The sequence below is a fragment of the Aplidium turbinatum genome, chromosome 4 (genome assembly GCF_918807975.1).
Source record: "Aplidium turbinatum chromosome 4, kaAplTurb1.1, whole genome shotgun sequence".
Taxonomy (NCBI): domain Eukaryota; kingdom Metazoa; phylum Chordata; class Ascidiacea; order Aplousobranchia; family Polyclinidae; genus Aplidium; species Aplidium turbinatum.
Genome location: NC_137475.1, coordinates 8,134,172 through 8,153,370, shown reverse-complemented (window position 1 = coordinate 8,153,370; position 19,199 = coordinate 8,134,172). Strand labels below are relative to the sequence as shown.

The 19,199-nt window shown below is 37.0% G+C and overlaps 1 protein-coding gene across 1 annotated transcript; it reads left to right on the top strand.

Annotated features, from left to right (window-relative positions):
• The first annotated feature begins 3,802 nt into the window (after positions 1-3,802).
• Positions 3,803-18,946, top strand: LOC145769446 (uncharacterized). The gene is made up of 13 exons (XM_082581089.1): positions 3,803-3,906; positions 4,445-4,720; positions 5,588-5,772; positions 7,325-7,451; positions 9,256-9,502; positions 11,372-11,494; positions 12,162-12,355; positions 13,276-13,440; positions 13,775-13,858; positions 15,654-15,812; positions 17,062-17,179; positions 17,620-17,777; positions 18,313-18,946. Exons 1-13 carry the CDS (start codon positions 3,853-3,855, stop codon positions 18,664-18,666), a joined length of 2,244 nt encoding a protein of 747 aa, XP_082437215.1. The 5' UTR covers positions 3,803-3,852; the 3' UTR covers positions 18,667-18,946.
• The last annotated feature ends 253 nt before the right edge of the window (positions 18,947-19,199 follow it).

Genomic DNA, 19,199 nt, shown 5'->3' with positions numbered 1-19,199 from the left:
ATTGAGAAGGAAGTGAGGCAGTTTGCTACAAAACAGGTGACGGAGTTTTATTGTATTTTTTTATGATCAGGAAACACACATAACAATTCTCTAAGGAGAATGAATCAGAATCTAAATCTAATTCAGCCCATATCGCTAAGCAATTAAACCACCAATCTTTTAATATACGTAAGCCTAAAAAGAAGCAATAGGATCTTCTTTTTCTTGCTTATGAGGCAGCAATTCAGGCAACATCTGTCAATTGCTGCAACCAATGCAGTGTTTTCATATCAGGGTCTATGAGATCCACATGCTCTGCAAGGTCGAAAAACTGGGCAATGATTTATAATGTGCGTGCTGTTTGAGGTTCGCCGCAAACACAGGCTGGTGAGACACAAACCCCAGAAAACATGGTATGTTTGAAGCTACCAACGCCAGTACGGAGACAATTCAAAGTCACCCATTCTTTTCTTGGCAGGTCTGAGCCAGGTGGTACTTTAGTGTGTGGTGGAACTTGGAGGTGATCGGGCTGTGAGAATGTAATAGAATGTAATCTACTAAAGTTCACAGCATGAGCCCACTTAGAGCATCAGCAAACTTTAAGCTAGCAAAAAGGCTTTAAGAAATTGAAACAAATTAATCTAGTTATTGAAAGAGCTCAAAATATAAAATTTTACATTATTCCGAAACGAAGCTAGTTTTAATCAAAAAATAAAGAGCCCAAAATGTAGATACTAAACTCATGTTCAGCAAACAAACGTTTCGAAAACTATACTGTCTTCATCTTCAGTGGTATAAATGTATTAACATTTTTACGTTAATTAATAGTTTAACATTCATATGCTGGAACGGCAATCGAAAGGCGCCGGTTCGACACCGCTCAAGAGCATGCAGCTGTGTCTTTGGCAGGACACTTAAAGGCATGCCTGAAGGTGGACATGAAGATTGGCTTCCTTGCCTTCCCGTCCACTTAATCTAAATCTTCAACCACCGGGTATAAGCCTGGATACGACAAACAAAAAACATCCATACGTTTAGTATCTACATTTTGGGCTCTTTATTTTTTGATTAGATTAACCAAGCGTTCCAAACATTTTGAAACAAGTTTTGTTTTGACACATGCTTGATTTTTTTGTTTGTCTGTTTCATAATGTAGCTTTTTAGTGAAGAATGTTGTTAGATTTAAATTGTTTTCCACAGGGTAATTTGCTCAAACACGATTCTCCTTTTCAGCGCCAATAGAAAAAAAAGTCAAATTTTTACATTAAAAAAAAGCGTGCAGTACAACTACTACAAAATATTTAGCAGTACGACTTGCAGTAACTTTGCAACACTGGGCTATAAAGAGTCCATTGAAAGTATTTGTTTTGTTTCATTTTTTCTGCAAATATTTGTTGCATTCCCTCAAAGTCTTGTAGGCTACTTTCCAAAAAAAATTGTTGCATTTAACAAACGATGGTGACTGCTGAGCTATCGTAAATTACAAAATAATTTGTTTTTGGTCTCATCGGCCATGACAAGCAGATATTCTGCTGCTTTTGCTGAATGTAAGACGGTGCAATCGTACACGACATGGTTTTCGGTGCGTTTTCAGAGCCACACTAGTAGGAAGAAGAAAAGAGGCCACTCTCCACAGTGAACAATTGAGTGGAAAAGCAAGACGATTGTACAAAGGCGGTTGAACCGCACTCACGCTTGTCTCGGTAAGAACTAGCTGATGGTGATGGTGTCGGTCTCAAGGATAAAAGAAACAAGTTTAGTAATACTTAATGTCCCCCCTCCCTAGAAGCAACAAAGATGTTTTTTGTTAGATCCACAAAAAGCTTTGTAGGTCCATGAGGCCAATCTCATCTGTATATCAAATTGTTGAAAAATATTTGGAACCTATTTAAGCTATTGTAAATATATATAGTCTACTGCAGATGGAATTGTCAATATCTTTTAACAAAGAGTTGACAAGTTCTGGAATAATTAAGATCTAAATTGACAAGCTGTGAATTGATAAGCCCTCTAACCTGGCCCCCTGGCTATTGTCTTGAGTCGGACATCTCGATCCCTGGCATTCCGACTCTGGAACAAAGAAAAGCATTTTTTTCTGTGTGCTTTATGTGAATTCATGGTGTCATTTATTCCACGACCCGATTCTGATTACTTTTCGCAAATCTAGAAGGGGTTACTGATATGCCAAGAATTGACTCTTAGTGTGATAGAACAAGCTACTTTGATAACAGCGAAACAAAAATGAAGCGTTTGCTGTTCAGAGCGATTCGTTTAGTGAGCATAGCTGTCAAAAAAAAGAATCTGCCGTTTATAGGGAAGTTGTGTAAGATAGGTTCGAGATGACACAGGAAGGCTGAATCATATAATGAAAATAAAGACTGTTACGGTACGACGAAGTTGTCTGTATTCAAATAGCCTCTCATTTCCTATAATTCAACGGCAAAAACAAACTCGCTGTCTATAAAAGACCCCGGTGACAAATGCCACACCTCACAATGCAATAACACCACTCATAGACTGTTTCATAGAGATGGACTGGAAACACTGCTCGGTTTTTATTGCGAGTAGACAAGTTAGGGAGAGATTTTGTTTGTGCTGTGCTCTGTGTCGAACAGGCATGTTGGCTTGAGTTTTGCTTTTAGTATCAGTATATTTCTAATCTAAGAGTGGATTTTTGAAGGATATGAATTTTTCAAGTGCGTAAGACATCACATTAAATTAGGATAACAGAGACAAAAGCAACAGCTTCCCTAAAAAAAACTTTGAGGTTGATGATGTTAATGTCCCGAGTAACGTGCGTAATTTCGTTGCTCAAATCAACCGCGTGGTGGGTAATGGAAACTCGCTTACAATATTGGCATTTTATTGCGGAAAGTGTTAGCTGAGATCGTTTACACAGATACACAGTAAATTTGAATTAGTGGGGTTACGTTTAGTAAGCACAAGCTAAGTTGATTGGCATAGGCTATTCAACGTATTGTAAGTGATGCTTTGTTTTTGCAATTACCACAGCAGGCTATACATCTTCAAGAGTTAACTTCATGCATAATTATCTCTGAAGACCCGCATTATCATTGTGTGCGAAACGTCAGTATAGTAGCCTAGTATGTAGATGCTTTGTATTTTCTATTTTTACTTTGAACACCGTTCGTAGACTTTGCGATCATCTTCATATGAAGTATATTTTTGCTGTGATTGAAGCCCACAACCAACGAAGCAGTAGCCTACTTGCATACGTTTTGTTGTAAAATTAATTGTGTATCAGTTGGCCTACATTTATTACTTTTTGTTATATTGTAGCAGTGTTTTTATCATGTAACAATTGTAACATACCATCAAAAGTACAAATTTATCTTTATTGATTGAAAGGGATTTTGAAATTAAATAATTGGACAAATCGATCACGAACAATCTCGCCCTATAACTTGGGCACCTACGACGTTTTGCTTCCAGTCCATCTGTATGAAGTAGTCCATACACCACTTTTGATTTGCAAAAATAGGCTACTAATCTTTATATAAAAAAATAATTAAAAATTATAAATTAATTATGATTATAAATTATAAATTAATAAATAAAAATAATTAATCCACTTTTGATCACTTTTGAACTAATCTTCTCATATTTGTAAGTTATAGACATAGTCCAATCAGTCTTCATGGTATCTCTCCATCCATTTCTCCTTTCTTTAGATGTTTTTGATGATTTATTTAATAAGTTTTCCTTTTATAGAAAAGCGTATGCTTTACTATTAAACGTTGCAAAAAGCAACTAAGTTCATAATTTTTCAAATTACAACTTCATGTTTTTTGCTTCATTTTAAGGTGTATAAGGTTGTTTTCTAAAATAAGACTTGTGAACGCTTAACGCAAGATGAAATCTACATGTATTGGATGTCTCGGAGTTATAGCAATTTTCCAACTGATGGTTCGAGAGTAGGCTACACTAGCCTATCGGAATTTTAAGATGACTTTGTAAACTATTTTTTTTTATTTAATGGGCCTTCCTTACATTTATCTGATTGTAATCCATGTGCTCATAGGCCTATGTGGGGCATTTTCTGTAACTTTTGTTGAATTTATTCTTTTTTCTATTAAAACGTAGAAGAAAATTATTTCGTTCTCATTCAGAATTGCAAAACAGAAATCTATTCTTTTTATGAGTAAAATTAAAACATAATTATACTTTAACTTTTTAAGCCTACGCTATAACAAACCCTAAGGATCTTTTTCTCCGATTATTAGGCCAAGTTATCGGCCTAGCAAACCTTTTCATATTTTAGTGTTTGATTAAGCGTGGTAGGTCACAAGTGTTACTGTCTCACGGTATACGCCACTATCGTTAGTTAATGGAAAAATATGCAAAACAAGCTGTTGAATAAGTTGTTTATTTTTCTGACAGAAGCTAACTCAAGGACTAGTTATTATGTCACACAATAACAACAGTTGATTTATCTTACTGGCAGGTTTCAGTTCATTACCAAAGTACCAGCTGCTACGCTGATGAATTACTTCAAAACGAAGAATTCGAGTCATACTTTGTTGACTTTCAAAATGGCCGAGATGGATGGGATGGAAAATTTGCAGGACATAACGGAGAAAGAAGTGGACCATTTAGAACCATCAGAAGAGCTGTCGTAAAAATTAGGGATAACCGGAATGGTAACCTTGGAAAGAAGGCAAAGGTTTTTTTACGTGGAGGCTACCATCATGTTCCCTTCCCCGTGCTAATGACCAAAAGGGTAAGCTCTCGCTAAATACAACATCAGTTGGAAATTTCAAATGCAAAAAGGAACATTGAAGGTGTTGCAATCGTGTCAAATTATTTTACCTAATGACTTGTTTCGGTCTCAAGCACGTTTTTCGTTCTCGTTTTGTCGCTTCTACTTTTTTGGACCTTTTGCTATGTTGATATGTAGCCTATCGTTTTTGATGTAATGATCAGAAATAAAAACAACTGAACTGAACATTTCACAAGACAATCATTTAGACAAGCTGAAAGATAATGGCTTGTGCAGTAGGCTATAAAGCTATATATTTATTCAATGCAATATCTTATAAAACACTGTCAAGATTTTTATACTTCTTCGCTGAGTAGGTTTTAGTAGGTTTACTTCTTTCGCTGCTTCCTGTCTGTTGTTGAATTATGTTTGTACCGTATAGCCTACTATTTTTCGCAACAGACAAAATAAAAGGTTTCTCTCTCCCTCTCTCTCTCTCTCTCTCTCTCTATTAATCTTTATTTTCGGCTGAGAAAGTTTCTTTGAGAGCTTAGTCCTGGCCGTGACCGAATGAAATTTCCGCTTGTTACTGAAGTGTTGCCTTTGTGAATTATTAGATCCAGAAGATACCGCTGAATGGAGAGCTGAAACCTCCTTAAAATGCGTTGCTAGAGCACACATCTTGAGAGTCAAACCAGCGTAGCTTAATCTTAAAGTTTCGTTGCTTATGAAACTAAGCGCTTAACCAACTAGGCTATAAGCTCTCAAAAGGGACACCATCATAATGATCAGCTGTTAGCCTACCAGTGCTTGTAAGCCATTAAACAATCCTATTAGATCTTGTAATGTTCACCGTATGGCAATAACACTAGCTTCATTACAATCCAGGATTCGAGTATGTCTTTTGTTCCATATTCTGGCAGCGAACGACCAATAATCTCTACTGGAAATAAAATTCCGGGATCATCGTTCACGAAACTTCCCAACGATCCTTCTGTTTGGGTAGCCCCTTACAAAGGCAGTTGCTCTAAGCATGCTTTTCTAGGAAACAAGCAAAGACTTGTGAGGGCACGGTAAATGCAAGCTATTTATAAACAAATATTGTTGAAACACTGTCACATTATTTTCATCATGGTAGCCATGCTGGTCCAGTTATGTTTTGTTTTTAATCATTCTTGGGTAATAAAACTGCATTTTTTAAATTTTTGTTATCCATTTCCGCTTTTTTGTATTTGTGTTTGTGATTTACTTGTCCATTTCCGTTTCATCTGTTTTCTTTTAATTAGTTAGGTGTTTTGTTTTTTATTTTTTTGTAGCCCGGTAATCTTTTACTTACCGTTTCGAATGCCCAAAGATGGCTAAATGATGTAGGCTAGCTATAGCCGAAAACGTTTGCACTTTTTTGCTATTACAGTATAAAGCAGGGCTACCGTACTCAACTGGCGGACCGCGGTCCGAATCCGGACCTTCTGGGTGTTGATGGTGCTGGACCTTGAGCTTTTGGAAGAATAACCTCATTGCCACGTTTCCGGGCTTCTTTAAACAGATTTCTACTGGGAGGAAACAATTTTACTGCAATTATCCTAGTTGCTGGGGGCTTCGCCCCCCAGACTCCCCAACAACACTTTTTCAGAAATCCAAGTCGAGTTACCTTTTACCTAAGAAAGTGGTTTGGTCCAGAAAGTTGAACGTTTGTGGTTGCGAGTGAAATAACTTATTCACCGGACCGCTAAAATTATTCAACTTGTCAAACTGGACCTTTGTTAACATTACTTAAGTAACTCTGGTATAAAGTGATAAATGTAGCGCGGCGTGCTATCGCTAGAAAGTCCCTCACTAGAACAATTTGATTTTGAACCAAGGTCTGTCTTTGATTCCTTGCGACTTTTGCATGGCTACTTCTTGTGTTACGAAGATTGCAATTGAGGTTCTCTGTCCCTTTCTGGTAAACTTATGTTTCAGTTAGACACCGTCATCTCTTAATAGCAATTAATTTTGCTCATATTTTAAAACTTCCACCAAACTGAGATCGAAGCAGTTTTGTCCTCCTTTAATTTACTGTAAAAGTCATCCGGGCGTAACAGACCATTGAGCTAAGAAAACAGTTGCTTTGTTTCGTGTGCTTATGTTTGTCATCAATTTCAACTGCAAGTTTGATTTTGCAAAGTTTGTATGATTTGTTCATGACTCCCTTTTATTATCAATTTTCCATACATTACTTTATGACAATAAAACTGTAGCTTACAACACAGACGAATTTATTTTCACACAAGTTAGTTTAATCATAAACAGCTAAAAATCGATTTCGATCAGCTAGCAGCTATAGATCGTCGTCAGTTAAGCTTATTCAAATAGAATCAACTATAACTGTGTGAAACTGTAACCTATGTACAAAATTAAAAAAAAATATTACGTAAGGGATTAGCTAGATTACTAATGATGTCAATAGAAAACATTTTTTACTGTTTCTGTTTAATCCCAAGACTTTGTCTTCACGGCAAGGTTCAGTAGTCAAAATTCCTCTTTGCCCTCGCAACATGGTGACACTACCGCGTAGCCTATACGCAGCCGCGCTGTAGTCATAAAGTTTTTATTCCATTTAAATTCAATTTATTTCGTTTCTAGTAAACCCAACCTTTCTAAATGGACGGGAAACAATATGAGCGGTGAAGGCCCGTACTTGTATATCGACGATCTTTTAGTCTCAATTCCTGGCGTTTGTGATAAAGAAGGAAGTGGCGGCTATCAGCAAGTTAGTTCTCATTTTAGTTTGTGAAAGATATGTCTAACTTTGTGAAAATCGTTTAAATCCAGAAAGAAAAAATCCATACGGAAAATATACCTAATGGAAAATATCCATCAAGAAAAAAATTATCCTTGACTTGAGTGCTATTGTACTGGACATTGTCTAAGTGTGCAATGAAGCATCACTAGCATTTCGGAACCAATTCGTGTTTTTACCGTGTTAGTCTATTAAAAATATCGTGGAAAGTTTTATTTCATGATTATAGCTTAAAATTTGATCAAAAGAAAAAAAAACATCAGGAGGTCGAAGACGGGCGGTGGTAAAACGGAAAGTAAAACTTCTAAGGATACTTTGAATAGGCTAACACGGTAAAAACAATAATTTATTTCGTAATGTTGTTGATATTTATGAAACACGTGCACAATGTCTAGTACAATTGCACTCTAGCCTATTGCCAAATTCCGATTACAATATTCCCTACTTATTAAACTCATGGTTAACAGGTCCACCTGCTTATTTAAGTACAAAATCATCCGATTCCGAGGTTCCTTTTAATACTATGTCCACTACCAGGGTAGATAATTTGTCTGTATACATATTTTCCGTATGGAGATTCTTTGTATAGATTTTTTCTATATGATTTTTTTCTGAATGGATGTTTTCGATGTGGACGTTTTCTTTCTGGACTTTTTATTTCTGGATATTTACCTTCATTCAATTTTGGAGTCAACGAACTATTTTTGACCCAAGAATTGTTTCGAATATGTAATAATTAAACCACACAACCAGGGCCGGATTTACAGTAGCTGATGGGGGGCCCGGGGCACTTTTAGATCGGGGGGCCCCCATGCAAAAAATTTTTTCAAGCCTACGGCGCGAAAAACCATATCTACTTCTACAGTAGCATCAGTCCAGTACTGCACAGCATTTTGCAGAAACTTTAAAGGCCAAAAGGAAAACAAATAACACAAAATCACATTTTAACCACATAGGGGGGGCCCTTCAAAAGTCGGGGGGCCCCTCTGTCCCCCCCCCCCTAGATCCGGGCCTGCACACAACTGTTCCAGCACCGAAATCCACGATATCCAACATGCATATAGCTGATCAAACGTTAAAAAAAAGGATCTGTTGAATTTCTGCAAATTTCGAAATTATGTAAATATACAAAAACATTGTTGCAAAATGCGACTGTTTTTTGTTTTGACCAAAACAAAAATCAAAAATTTAGATATGAAGCGTGCAGCAAGACAGATATTTAGCTATTAGTCGACTATAATACTGTTTTGAAATACCTAATTTTGTAGACCAAGGTAGGCTACAATTTGTAATAATTTTATGCTTAATTCTGTAAGTCATTAGGAAAGAGCCTTGCTGTGTCGAAAAGAAAAACAAAATTTAAATCAAAATTAAATCATCCATGCCAATGAAACGTCACATTTTACAAACCACGAATATGATTTAATACACTCGTGTGAAAGCCCGGTAGGCTATAAGCTAAATGCAGTTTTTTTATTGCAGTTAGCTTCACATGTTTCTGTATAGCCTCCCAAGAAAAAGCACCGGTTTAATAACTGTAAATAACCCCTGTACAGCAGTTAAATTATTACAAAACGTTATTTTGTTTACAGCGAGTGTAGACAAGCTCTTCGTCTGCATAAAGTTCATAACGAACAGCAACTGCAGATATAACTCTGTTTCTATCTTTTGGGTCACTTCAGCGCAGTGATGAAAATAGGCACCAAATAAGAAGAGGCCCGATTTCTACTCTGTTTTTGTTCTAACATAGATCATAAATTTGTGTTTAATGCAGAGAGATTGTCCAGACGAAAACAAAGAAGGATTTAAATACACATCCGGGGACATAGATCCTTCGTGGTTTTCACCATCCAAAGGAAGCACAGGAGAAATAGTCGTCTTCCAAGCGTGGCTCGCAGAAAGAGGATTGATCAGTGACATCACCGAAAATACAGTGTATTTCGACACCCCACTTCGATACCCTGTTGGAAGGCATCCAAAACCTTCCGGCTGGCGGTACATAGTTGAAAACATACGGTCAGGTAAGACATGACATGTACATTCAAGCCAGCACGTTTAAAATCATTGTCTAACCCTTAGGCGAGATTCACACCGAACAAACAAAACTGTCTTCAGCATACACTAATGTCGCACGAAAAATGACTCATGTTTATTTCCTTTTACCATTCACATCAGGAATACGATTTCTGGTGTGAATGGTAAAAGGAAACAAACATGCGCCATTTTTCGTGCGACGTTTTTGTATGCTGAAGACAGTTTTGTATGTTCGATATGAATCTTTCCAAACTGAAATTAGCCTTCATACGTTGAAGTATTTCTGTTTACATTTAGCAAATAATAGTAAACATTTAGTAAAAAGTCGTAAAAAAAAAGTTTCTTTTGCACATGATACAATTGTATTGGTTATGGGGTCACAAACAAAATAGTGCTTCGTAAGTGTAGCACTGCAGCGAGGGGCGTATTCAGGAGGGCAAAGGGAGCAATCTTCTCCCTCCCCCGGTAATATCTTAACCCTATCTCAGTACGAGCTGTTTGCGTATGCGGAAAGCATGTCACGGGCTATCTTAGCCCGTTATTTTCGATTCAAGCCTGAAACTCAATTAACATACTATTGACTATTGTAATAATTATGCTACTCAACTACTGTACTGTGTCATATGGCATTGCCACTATGACTCCTGCGGCAAATATCAGGTTAAACAGTTGCTCAAATAAGAGAATGAATGAATTGTTAAAGAAATGTCAGCAGTATTTAAATATTAAGGTGACCCAAAGTGCCATGCCGAAACTTTTTCAACGTAAGCAAATTTAATGAGGGAAATGAAAGTAAAAAGATCGCTTTTCGTTTTTTTTTTCTTTTCCGACATTCATCAAGGTAATCACGGACCTCCAAATGCTTTCTCATGGACCAACAAAGGGTCCTCGGACCCCAGGTTGGGAACCACTAGTCTACAGTAGTCAATCAAATCTTTACTTGTCTATTTTATCTGCTGGTATCAGCTTAATCACGTCGATTGACTAGCTTTTACTGCAACAACCAATTGAAAACGTCAGGCTGACAACTGCAGCTGCTCAAGATGCACCTCAACAGCAAGTTGTAATGCATGGTTGTCGACGCGAGGTGTTTGTTGAGGTACTGTAGCTCTATCAAAAGGACATCACATAATGCGCTGATCCTGTAAAGCAAATTTTCAAACGATCGTTTCTTAAATTCCCAAACAATGCACGGCATTGCACTCCAGGCAAAAAAGCAATATTAATAAATGAAGTGTTTTTTCTTGATACTTCGCTTGTTCCCGCTTGATACTTCGCTTGTTTTTTGACCCACAAGCCAAATATGGAGAGCTTAGCACCATGCTTCTTAGACAGAAATTTAAGAAAAAAAATCTAGAGGTCTTAGAATGTACTGTTGTATCCTAAAATTAGGCCTAAACTTGAAATTAAAATTACACCTCTCCCTCTCCTAATAGCACATATGAAGAAAATTACGTTGCGTTTATATCCTTGTGTTTATAAAATGTACCTACCATACAATTGTACAGAAAAGGGTTTAAGCATAAGTCAACCCTGTTTCACCAATGCCTTTAAATAGTTATAACCATTCTACTTAAATATTGGAGTATGCGTAAAGTACAAAACAAACAGGTTTACTTTTTGTTCTGCATAAAGCATCCTAACAATAGCTGCAATATACGATTAGCTTGTATTTTTGTGATGTATTAGAGTTGCGTTAATAATGACAAACAAAACATAGATTATTAGCTCAAACATGCGGCAAAAATTGATACAAATACCAACAGTTTATTTTATATTTTTCAGTTTTAAGAAAATTAATTTTCATACATAGTTGGATGATTGGTTTGTGTGATCACAACATAATTTTTTTTTAGAACTGGATGCTGAAGGAGAATTTTTCTGTGATGAGGATAACGGACAATTCTACGTCATAGTTCCAGAAGGAACGTTTCCTAGCGAAGATGTTTACGTTGCAACAACGTCGTTCGCGTTCAGAGGTAGCCAATGCAATGCGCAACGAAAAATCAATGAAATAAATTCAGGAATCGTTTTCATCTGTCTCATAGATCATCGTATTATCAATTTGACTGTATTATTTTATAGATTTAATGAGGATCTTTTAGAAATTACTGAAGAGGCAAACATTTTATTATTTTAATAAAGAGTTTGTATACTTACCAAATGCAGCCAAACATTTTTGAAAGGTCATTTAGCGCGTCATAAAAACGTCATCAACGTCAATGACGTATACAACGTCATTAAAACGTTGTAATAGCAATAAAAATTCATTTTGAGAGACAAGAATAAATTTTGGGGAGCGGTTGTTCTCCCAAGCTTCGTGGCTGCAACCCTGCTTTAAGGGTACCCGGTCAGTTGGTCGACAGGACAATTGGTCGACAGACAATTGGTCGACAAGACAGTTGGTCGACAGGACGTTAGGTCGACAGAACGATTCATTTTAGGGTTAGGGTTAGTTAACTAACCTTAACTCTAACCTAACTCTAACTCTAACCCTAACCCTACGCACTTAACCCTAACCTGTCGACCTAACGTCCTGTCGACCAACTGTCTTGTCGACCAATTGTCCTGTCGACCAAATGTCTGTCGACCAATCGACCGTGCACCGCTTTAAGCATGCTTTAGCTTGCTATATGTTCTTGTTAGTTCAAAGCGATGTGAAAGATATTGAATTCTCCGACTTGGAATTCCGGCACACACACGACCGAGATAATGAGGGTTTTAATCCAAGACCAGCAGCTCTTGATTTTGAGCGAAGTGATGGGATCAAAGTGACCAATTGCGTATTTGCAAACATGGGATACACTGCCATTCATTTGTCCAACTGTATCAATGTGGAGGTATGACTTGCACAATCATTGTACTTTTGGCCACAAGTAGCCTAATGTTTATATTTAGTCTCTAAAAACAATGTTTGGGTGAAAATGAAAATTGTAAAAAATGCCTTTTTCAGAATTACCATTTAAGCTGCATTAGCCTATACCTTGAAAATTAACCAAAAAAACCTCCATCTCTTTTTGCTGTTTTGTGCATCCATTGTTTATTCTCGGTGGCGTTTTATTCTCGTTTAACGCTAGCCGATGGCCTGAGCCAAACATGCGACGACTAAGATCATACTCATACATTTTCATTTAAAAATCCACCGTTTCAGCCATTTGCTCTAACAAGTGAAACATAACTTTCATTTCATATTTAGATTTGTCTGGGGCGTTATAGTAAAGACAGATTAGAACTCTAAAAAAAACTTAAAACATCTGATTAGAAATTTTTCCCATTGCTCAATTTCAAATGACCAGTGTTGGATTCAGGTGTTTGGGGCGAGGCAAAGTTAGAGGCAAAGTAAGAGGGGGGCATTTAAAAAATCGATGATTAGAGTAATTACATATCATCTTCAAATTCTATGTTAGCGTCTGATCAATTGAATAATACATTTTTTTAACACAAAAAGCTTCCTATGTAATTATGCGTGCAATAATTATAATCAATGTAGGCTATTAGGCCTACTGTAAAATAACCATGCAAGTTGACGTTATTGCCAAATAATATCTTAGTTTTGTTGAGAGTCAATACTTATTTGCATTTTGTTCCACGTGACTGTACACTTGTACAGTCCATGTCTCTTCTTCTTGCAAAACAACAACTTAGGCTACACTTCACCTTTTTTTGCTTAAAATACCTTGCATAATTTGCACATAAAAATTCTTAGTAAGCTACGTTGCTTAGTCAGCCAGCCTGCTTACTTAGCCTCAACTTGTACCAGATTACAAAGAACGTGTTTGAAGATATTGGATATATGGGTGTTGTAGCTGAGTATCCAAAAGACGTTGAAAATGGCGGTGATCACGACAGCTATTTTTACGCAACCAAAAATATTGCCATCTCAAGTAATACCATAAATGGATGTGGAGTAATAAATATGCTGCAGGTATAACTCGGAGTAGAAGATGTGCACTAAAATACTTGGAAATGAAGTTGATTGTTTGAAACTACTGTAGCCTATACAGTTATTAGACACTTAAATAGTTATATCAACTAGCTTACATTTAGGCTAAACAGCTTTGTTGTTAAAACTGCTTCTAAAACTTTTCTTCAACATTGACTAAACGACGCGATAACCTATCTAGCCTAGCGATACAATTTAAATATCATAAATATCAATGTAGTGTAAGCTGCAGGACTGCTTTGCACTTTTAGCAAGAAATAATAATAGTGGGCTATAGATTGAAGCTTTAATTAATTTTATTAATGTTGTTTTGCAGCCAAGTTGTATTCTTGTGAAAGGTGTAAGGAACATAACAGTGGAACGGAACGATATTTCCCGTTCACCATACGCTGCAGTGAGGGTAAGCTGCTTTTGAGGCATGGCAAGATATGATGCTATCAGGCCTACACAGCTTAAAAAGGCACAAGGGCTCAACAAGCAAAACTATATCTCGTGGGCCGCATACAAACGCTGTTGTAACGTTTCTACAATATAAAGTGACTATCTTAGATGAAAAAAAAACAAACAATTGTTGTAAAGGTAACCGCTGATGAAGCATACCACACTATCTCAGTGTTGTATTTAAAAAAGTTAACTCGTAGACTACTTATTTAAAATCAAGTTAATAGGCCTAAGCTAAAATTGTTGTTATAAAATGTAATTGTAAAAATACATTTGAATCATTAGCCAAACAGAGATTTTGCGGCTGCATGTGGCCCGTAAGTTAACTTGTATATGCCTGCTATATAAGCTATAGCCTACTATACGCATAGCCTATTGTCACTAAGATCGAGCTGCAATATAATTAAGTTTACGATACCTACTTATCCGTAGTGGTTAGAGTCTAACCACTACCGATCAGTGACGTTCGGTGGCTTAAACCGTTGGGAAAGCAACTTGTAAATATGCTGCAGCAAGGTAGTAGGCCTAGGCACGAAGGGCGTAACCGTCGGGCGAAGCCCGAAGGCAACACTTCCACCGGGGGGTCTGGGGGCCTCCCCCAGAAATTTTTGAAAAACACTTCCAATTTTATGCGCTCTGAGAGCATTTTCAAAACAAATCAAACATAAAAATCTGTCAAATTGTGCTTCGCCTAGGCTATGTCGTGATCATACATCCATTTAATGTTTAGAAGTCATGAACAATCTTAATTTTAACGTTGCAGGACCAAAATCCAATGTTAGACATGGAATAATAGTTGTCTAAATATTTAATTCGTCATGAATGTTCATTCTGAGATATTCAGTTAGGCCTACACTACAAAAATTAACGCTTAGGTCTAAACATCACAACCGCAAGCAATTTGTACAAAAAGCTGGATAAGTTTGCCTCCTGCGTATAGAAGCTTAACAAACTAAATATTGCATCCGCACCTGAACGTTCATTGGTGAAGTAACGTTATATCAACGCTGTAAAAAGGGCAAAGGCATGACTATGAAAACTAGTAGGCTAAAGTACAGTACATGGCGAGGAGACATCAAAAAACAGCAACAATTATTTCGGCATTATGATGCTTGTGCGTGTACCGTGACGAGACACCATTCTGACGAGTTAGTCTAGTCGCTCTAGCGAATGTATGCATTGACGTCACTGGGAAAGCAAGACTCACCTGGTCTCACCATAACACATCTGATTGGCTAAGCAGCTGGTGACGTTTTGCAAAACGAGTGATGATTGGATAAAACGAAGGCGTTTTTTGACATTTTTGAATCTGGGTAAGCAAGTTTGATAGTTGCTTACCTTGGAGCCTCAGTGATTGTTTCTGACAGAAGCGTTTGCGTTAATTGGCATTTATAGGCAAGACATGCGGTTTGGTGAGGGTTTAGACTACTCACTAGCGTTACGAGTAATTCTAGTCACGAATACAGTAATTTTCAAGTTAAAATAGACATGATAAAAATAATAAGAAGTTAAACCTAGAATTCAGTCATTATACTTTGCATAGTTTTCGCTCAGGTAAGCACTGCTTTCCTTGCTTTCCCTCACCGATCGTCACTGCTACCGATAGACCCATCGTATTGAAAACCCATCCCGATAATTTAGTAGACAAACACCTGACTTTGTTAAGGTATAAACGGCGAAATTAAACTGCAATGGTTAAAGCAGCGGTCCCCATCGTTTGTAGTTACAAATAAATCACCAAAGTGTCTTCACAGGTTGGTTGGCAGTCTACTTTTGATCTGAATCATGTGCAAGGAGATGAAAAGGTATTCTACATTAATGACAACCACATCCACAACTTCGGAATGAAAATCCTGAATGATTTTGGAGGAGTTTATCTTGCTGCTAACACAGAGTGCGCAGTTGATGATAGAGTAAGTGCGCAAAAAATATTCATAAAATGCTCTAATTAATTTTCTCAAAATTTAAAAATTACATGTTAAGTTAATGTGTGCTAAAATTAAGTTTTAATTTGAGCACTTTTCTATTATGATAGACTAGCCTACTTAATTAAGGTTGGATGCAGGAACGTTAGATCATTTACAGATTAAACAAATCTGTTGATTAAGCACCTTATTCCGCAGACTAATTTTTGCGTATGACCATTCGTTCCTCACTGGTTAGAATCGCCGATTACTTATCCGCTGATAAACCTTGCTGAAACTGATTCCCGATTATATAAAAACAAACAAACGCTTAGCCTAATCGGCAGCTTAAAATTCACTGGTTGTGCAATTAACCCTTAGAATTTCCTGATTATAAAGTTTAACAAAACCAAAATACCCTAATAGCCAAAACCAGGATAGTTTAAAGAGGCCCAACTCAAATTTCACTAACGTTCAAAACTATCCTTCATTGGTATCAAATTCAAACCATCATGGTGATGTGAATCAGCATCGTGGGCCACAAAATAACTCAAAGGACAACCAAATAGGCTACATCTCGTGTGTGCGGTTTATTGTAGAGAGTAGCCATCGGTGAGATGGAGCAGCGGGTAAAAACACCGCTCACCCCTACCCAAGGTGTAATAAATTGGGTGGGCGTAGTTGCTGAAGTAAAGGCGGCCGAGAAAAAGGAACTGGCCACCCTACTCTCGTTAGTGCTGATGGCTTAGTATAATGAGAAACTTATCTTCTCATCCCCCGATGCTTGGATTCAAACATGGGACTCACCTTTTACCTACGTCATGCTTGATCCTTGTCTAAGAGTTGTCGTATTCTTGTCAAGTTTGAGAATGAATACTCCATAGTCTTCCATTATTTGAAGAGTAAGCAGTACAGCAATATTGAACGTTTCACTGATTGCATCTCTGTGGTGTAGCAGAAGAGTCTATGTCTACACTTATCAACCTTTTTGTCAACACGGGATTCCTGAATTACTTTCGCGTTTGTCACGAAACCCCTACTAATAAAAATATATAAATCAATGAACAACTGTTTCCTTTTAGGCTATTGACTGCACTCAACCTCTTGTTCAACTAACTAGCCTGCGGTGATCTAAAAATTTAGAATAACGCATCAATATACTAATCCAAGAAATACTCGCGGAACCCTTGTTGAAGAGTAGGCCTACTGGTCTAAGTAGCTCTAAAAACCTTCCAAAACCTTGATTGTGTATCAACAGAACTTAGACACTTGTCATCTTCATGCCTCAGTCTCACGCAATGTGATTCACAATTCGGATCGATTTGAGTACGGGGGACTTGGTGTGTCAGCCGATAGTGCAGCATCTTCATTAGAATGTAAGTTTGAGCATGAAAGCAACTTTTCAAAAATATCTTCTTTTTTCTGTTTCAAAGTTAACAATAGCATAGCCTAAGCTCTAAAACTATTTCAAACCATGTTTTTAAGGTCTTCTAATCTAAGCGATATCAAAATAATAAAAACGTATTTATTTGTTCAGCACGCCTGAGCAACTGAGATTTGTTGATCGGAAAATTAAACTTAGGCTAATCTAACCGAAATCCTGAGAGGAAAAAGTTCAAATTGATTTCTTTCAAAATTACCACTGGACTGGTGGAGAGTGAGAGAGAAAACTTTTATTCGCCTGTGAATTGTAATATTTACTTCTTCTGTCTTTCGTGTGCTGAGACGTGATTGCGCAAGTTTCAGGGCAGGTGATAGAAAGCTAGATTGGTGTCGCTTGCTGATCTATTGATACAATCAATAAAACGCTTTGCAGATTCCAACAATTGGTTGTACGACTTGGCTAGCAGTCCGATCAATTTTAATTGCGGTCTGAACAACAAAGCTGTGAACAACATGATCTATCATGGTAATGCGGACGCTGTGTTCGACATTTGTGCACCAAAAAGCACCGACTCTACTAAGGCTCAGCAGGTAAAACCAACCTACCCAATAAATATAACAGTTGTCGGACCACTTGAAAAAAATCAAAAGGATTGAACTAAATCTAGATTAGATAACCTACCAGACAAAACATTTCGATATATAGTAAATAAAATGCTTAACTCTATCAATACCTGACAAATATACTAAGCGGGTTTTGAGAAGGCTCACTAAGTCATAAGCAGTTTTAAAGGCTTACACTTATCAATATCCATAAAATGTAATTTTGATGCAACCAAATGTAATTCAACTTTAAATAGGAGATATCTGCATTGCCTTCTAGAAACTGCTCTCTCAAAAAAGAAGTTTTGAGTTTAAGAAGACAATTACTTAATCGAGTCTAGAACATTTGCCCTGGAGTCCAATTAATGTAGCTCACAACAGTGTTATTGTAGTATTTTTTTGTAGTAGGCTATTAAAAAAACAAACTTAGGAATAGTTTGAGCGTTTCTCCATTTTAAGTTTCTTATTGAATGTCTGTTGTTGTCTATTGATCTAACACATGATTTTGTTTTTTTGAGCTTAGACTGTCTCCTTGGTACAAAACGTTATCTACGTCACTGAAAAAGCATCTCGCATGTGGAGAGGAAATGATTTGTGGAATGGCGACGTTCCTCATGTGAACAACAACCTTTACTTTTTCAATCCGTTTAGCTCAACAGATTTTGAGGTATTTTTTCCAATTACCCAAGCCACTGCTTCTGGTCAAAGCTTTTCCGAATGGCAAATCGACTCTGGAAATGATTTGGATTCTCGTGTGAAAGAAGACCCTCTTTTTGTGGACATTGAAGCAGATGATTTCAGATTGCAGGATACTTCTCCTGCTTTTAACATTGGTATTCACTCTGTGGATTTAAGAGACGTTAGAGATGGTTACTAGATTGAAGGCTTTCAGTGAAATGCAAAAAATATGCTATTGTCAAAGCATTGAACACTTGAACAGCCTATTTTGACTAACAATAATCATTAAAATATGATCATTTACTTCTATTTGAATAAGATAGTTTATGTAGCCGACAAATCCATGTGTGTGTGCGTGTGTTGTAAGCTCTATAATAAACTTGTTTTCATCAATTTAGTGTAATAGGTTCTGCTTTTTTTAATAAATACCAGTATAGCCTACTTACATATTAGATTGTTTGAGGAGAATAAATGAAAAACCTAACTTATTTGTTTTTATTATTTATAACAGGCTGACCGTAGCATTGCACACCGACCTGGCTGCCATGCAGATAGGAGTAGAAAAACTTTTTAGGACAATGTAACTATAGGCTACAGAAAGGGGTCGGTTAAGAAAAATATAATAGCCTACTGGGTCTGGGTGCCGACAGACCAGCACTCACTTCAATACAAATTATTTATTCCGGAAACTCTCCACAACCGTGCCAACAGCCTAATTACCTCTTTTGATAA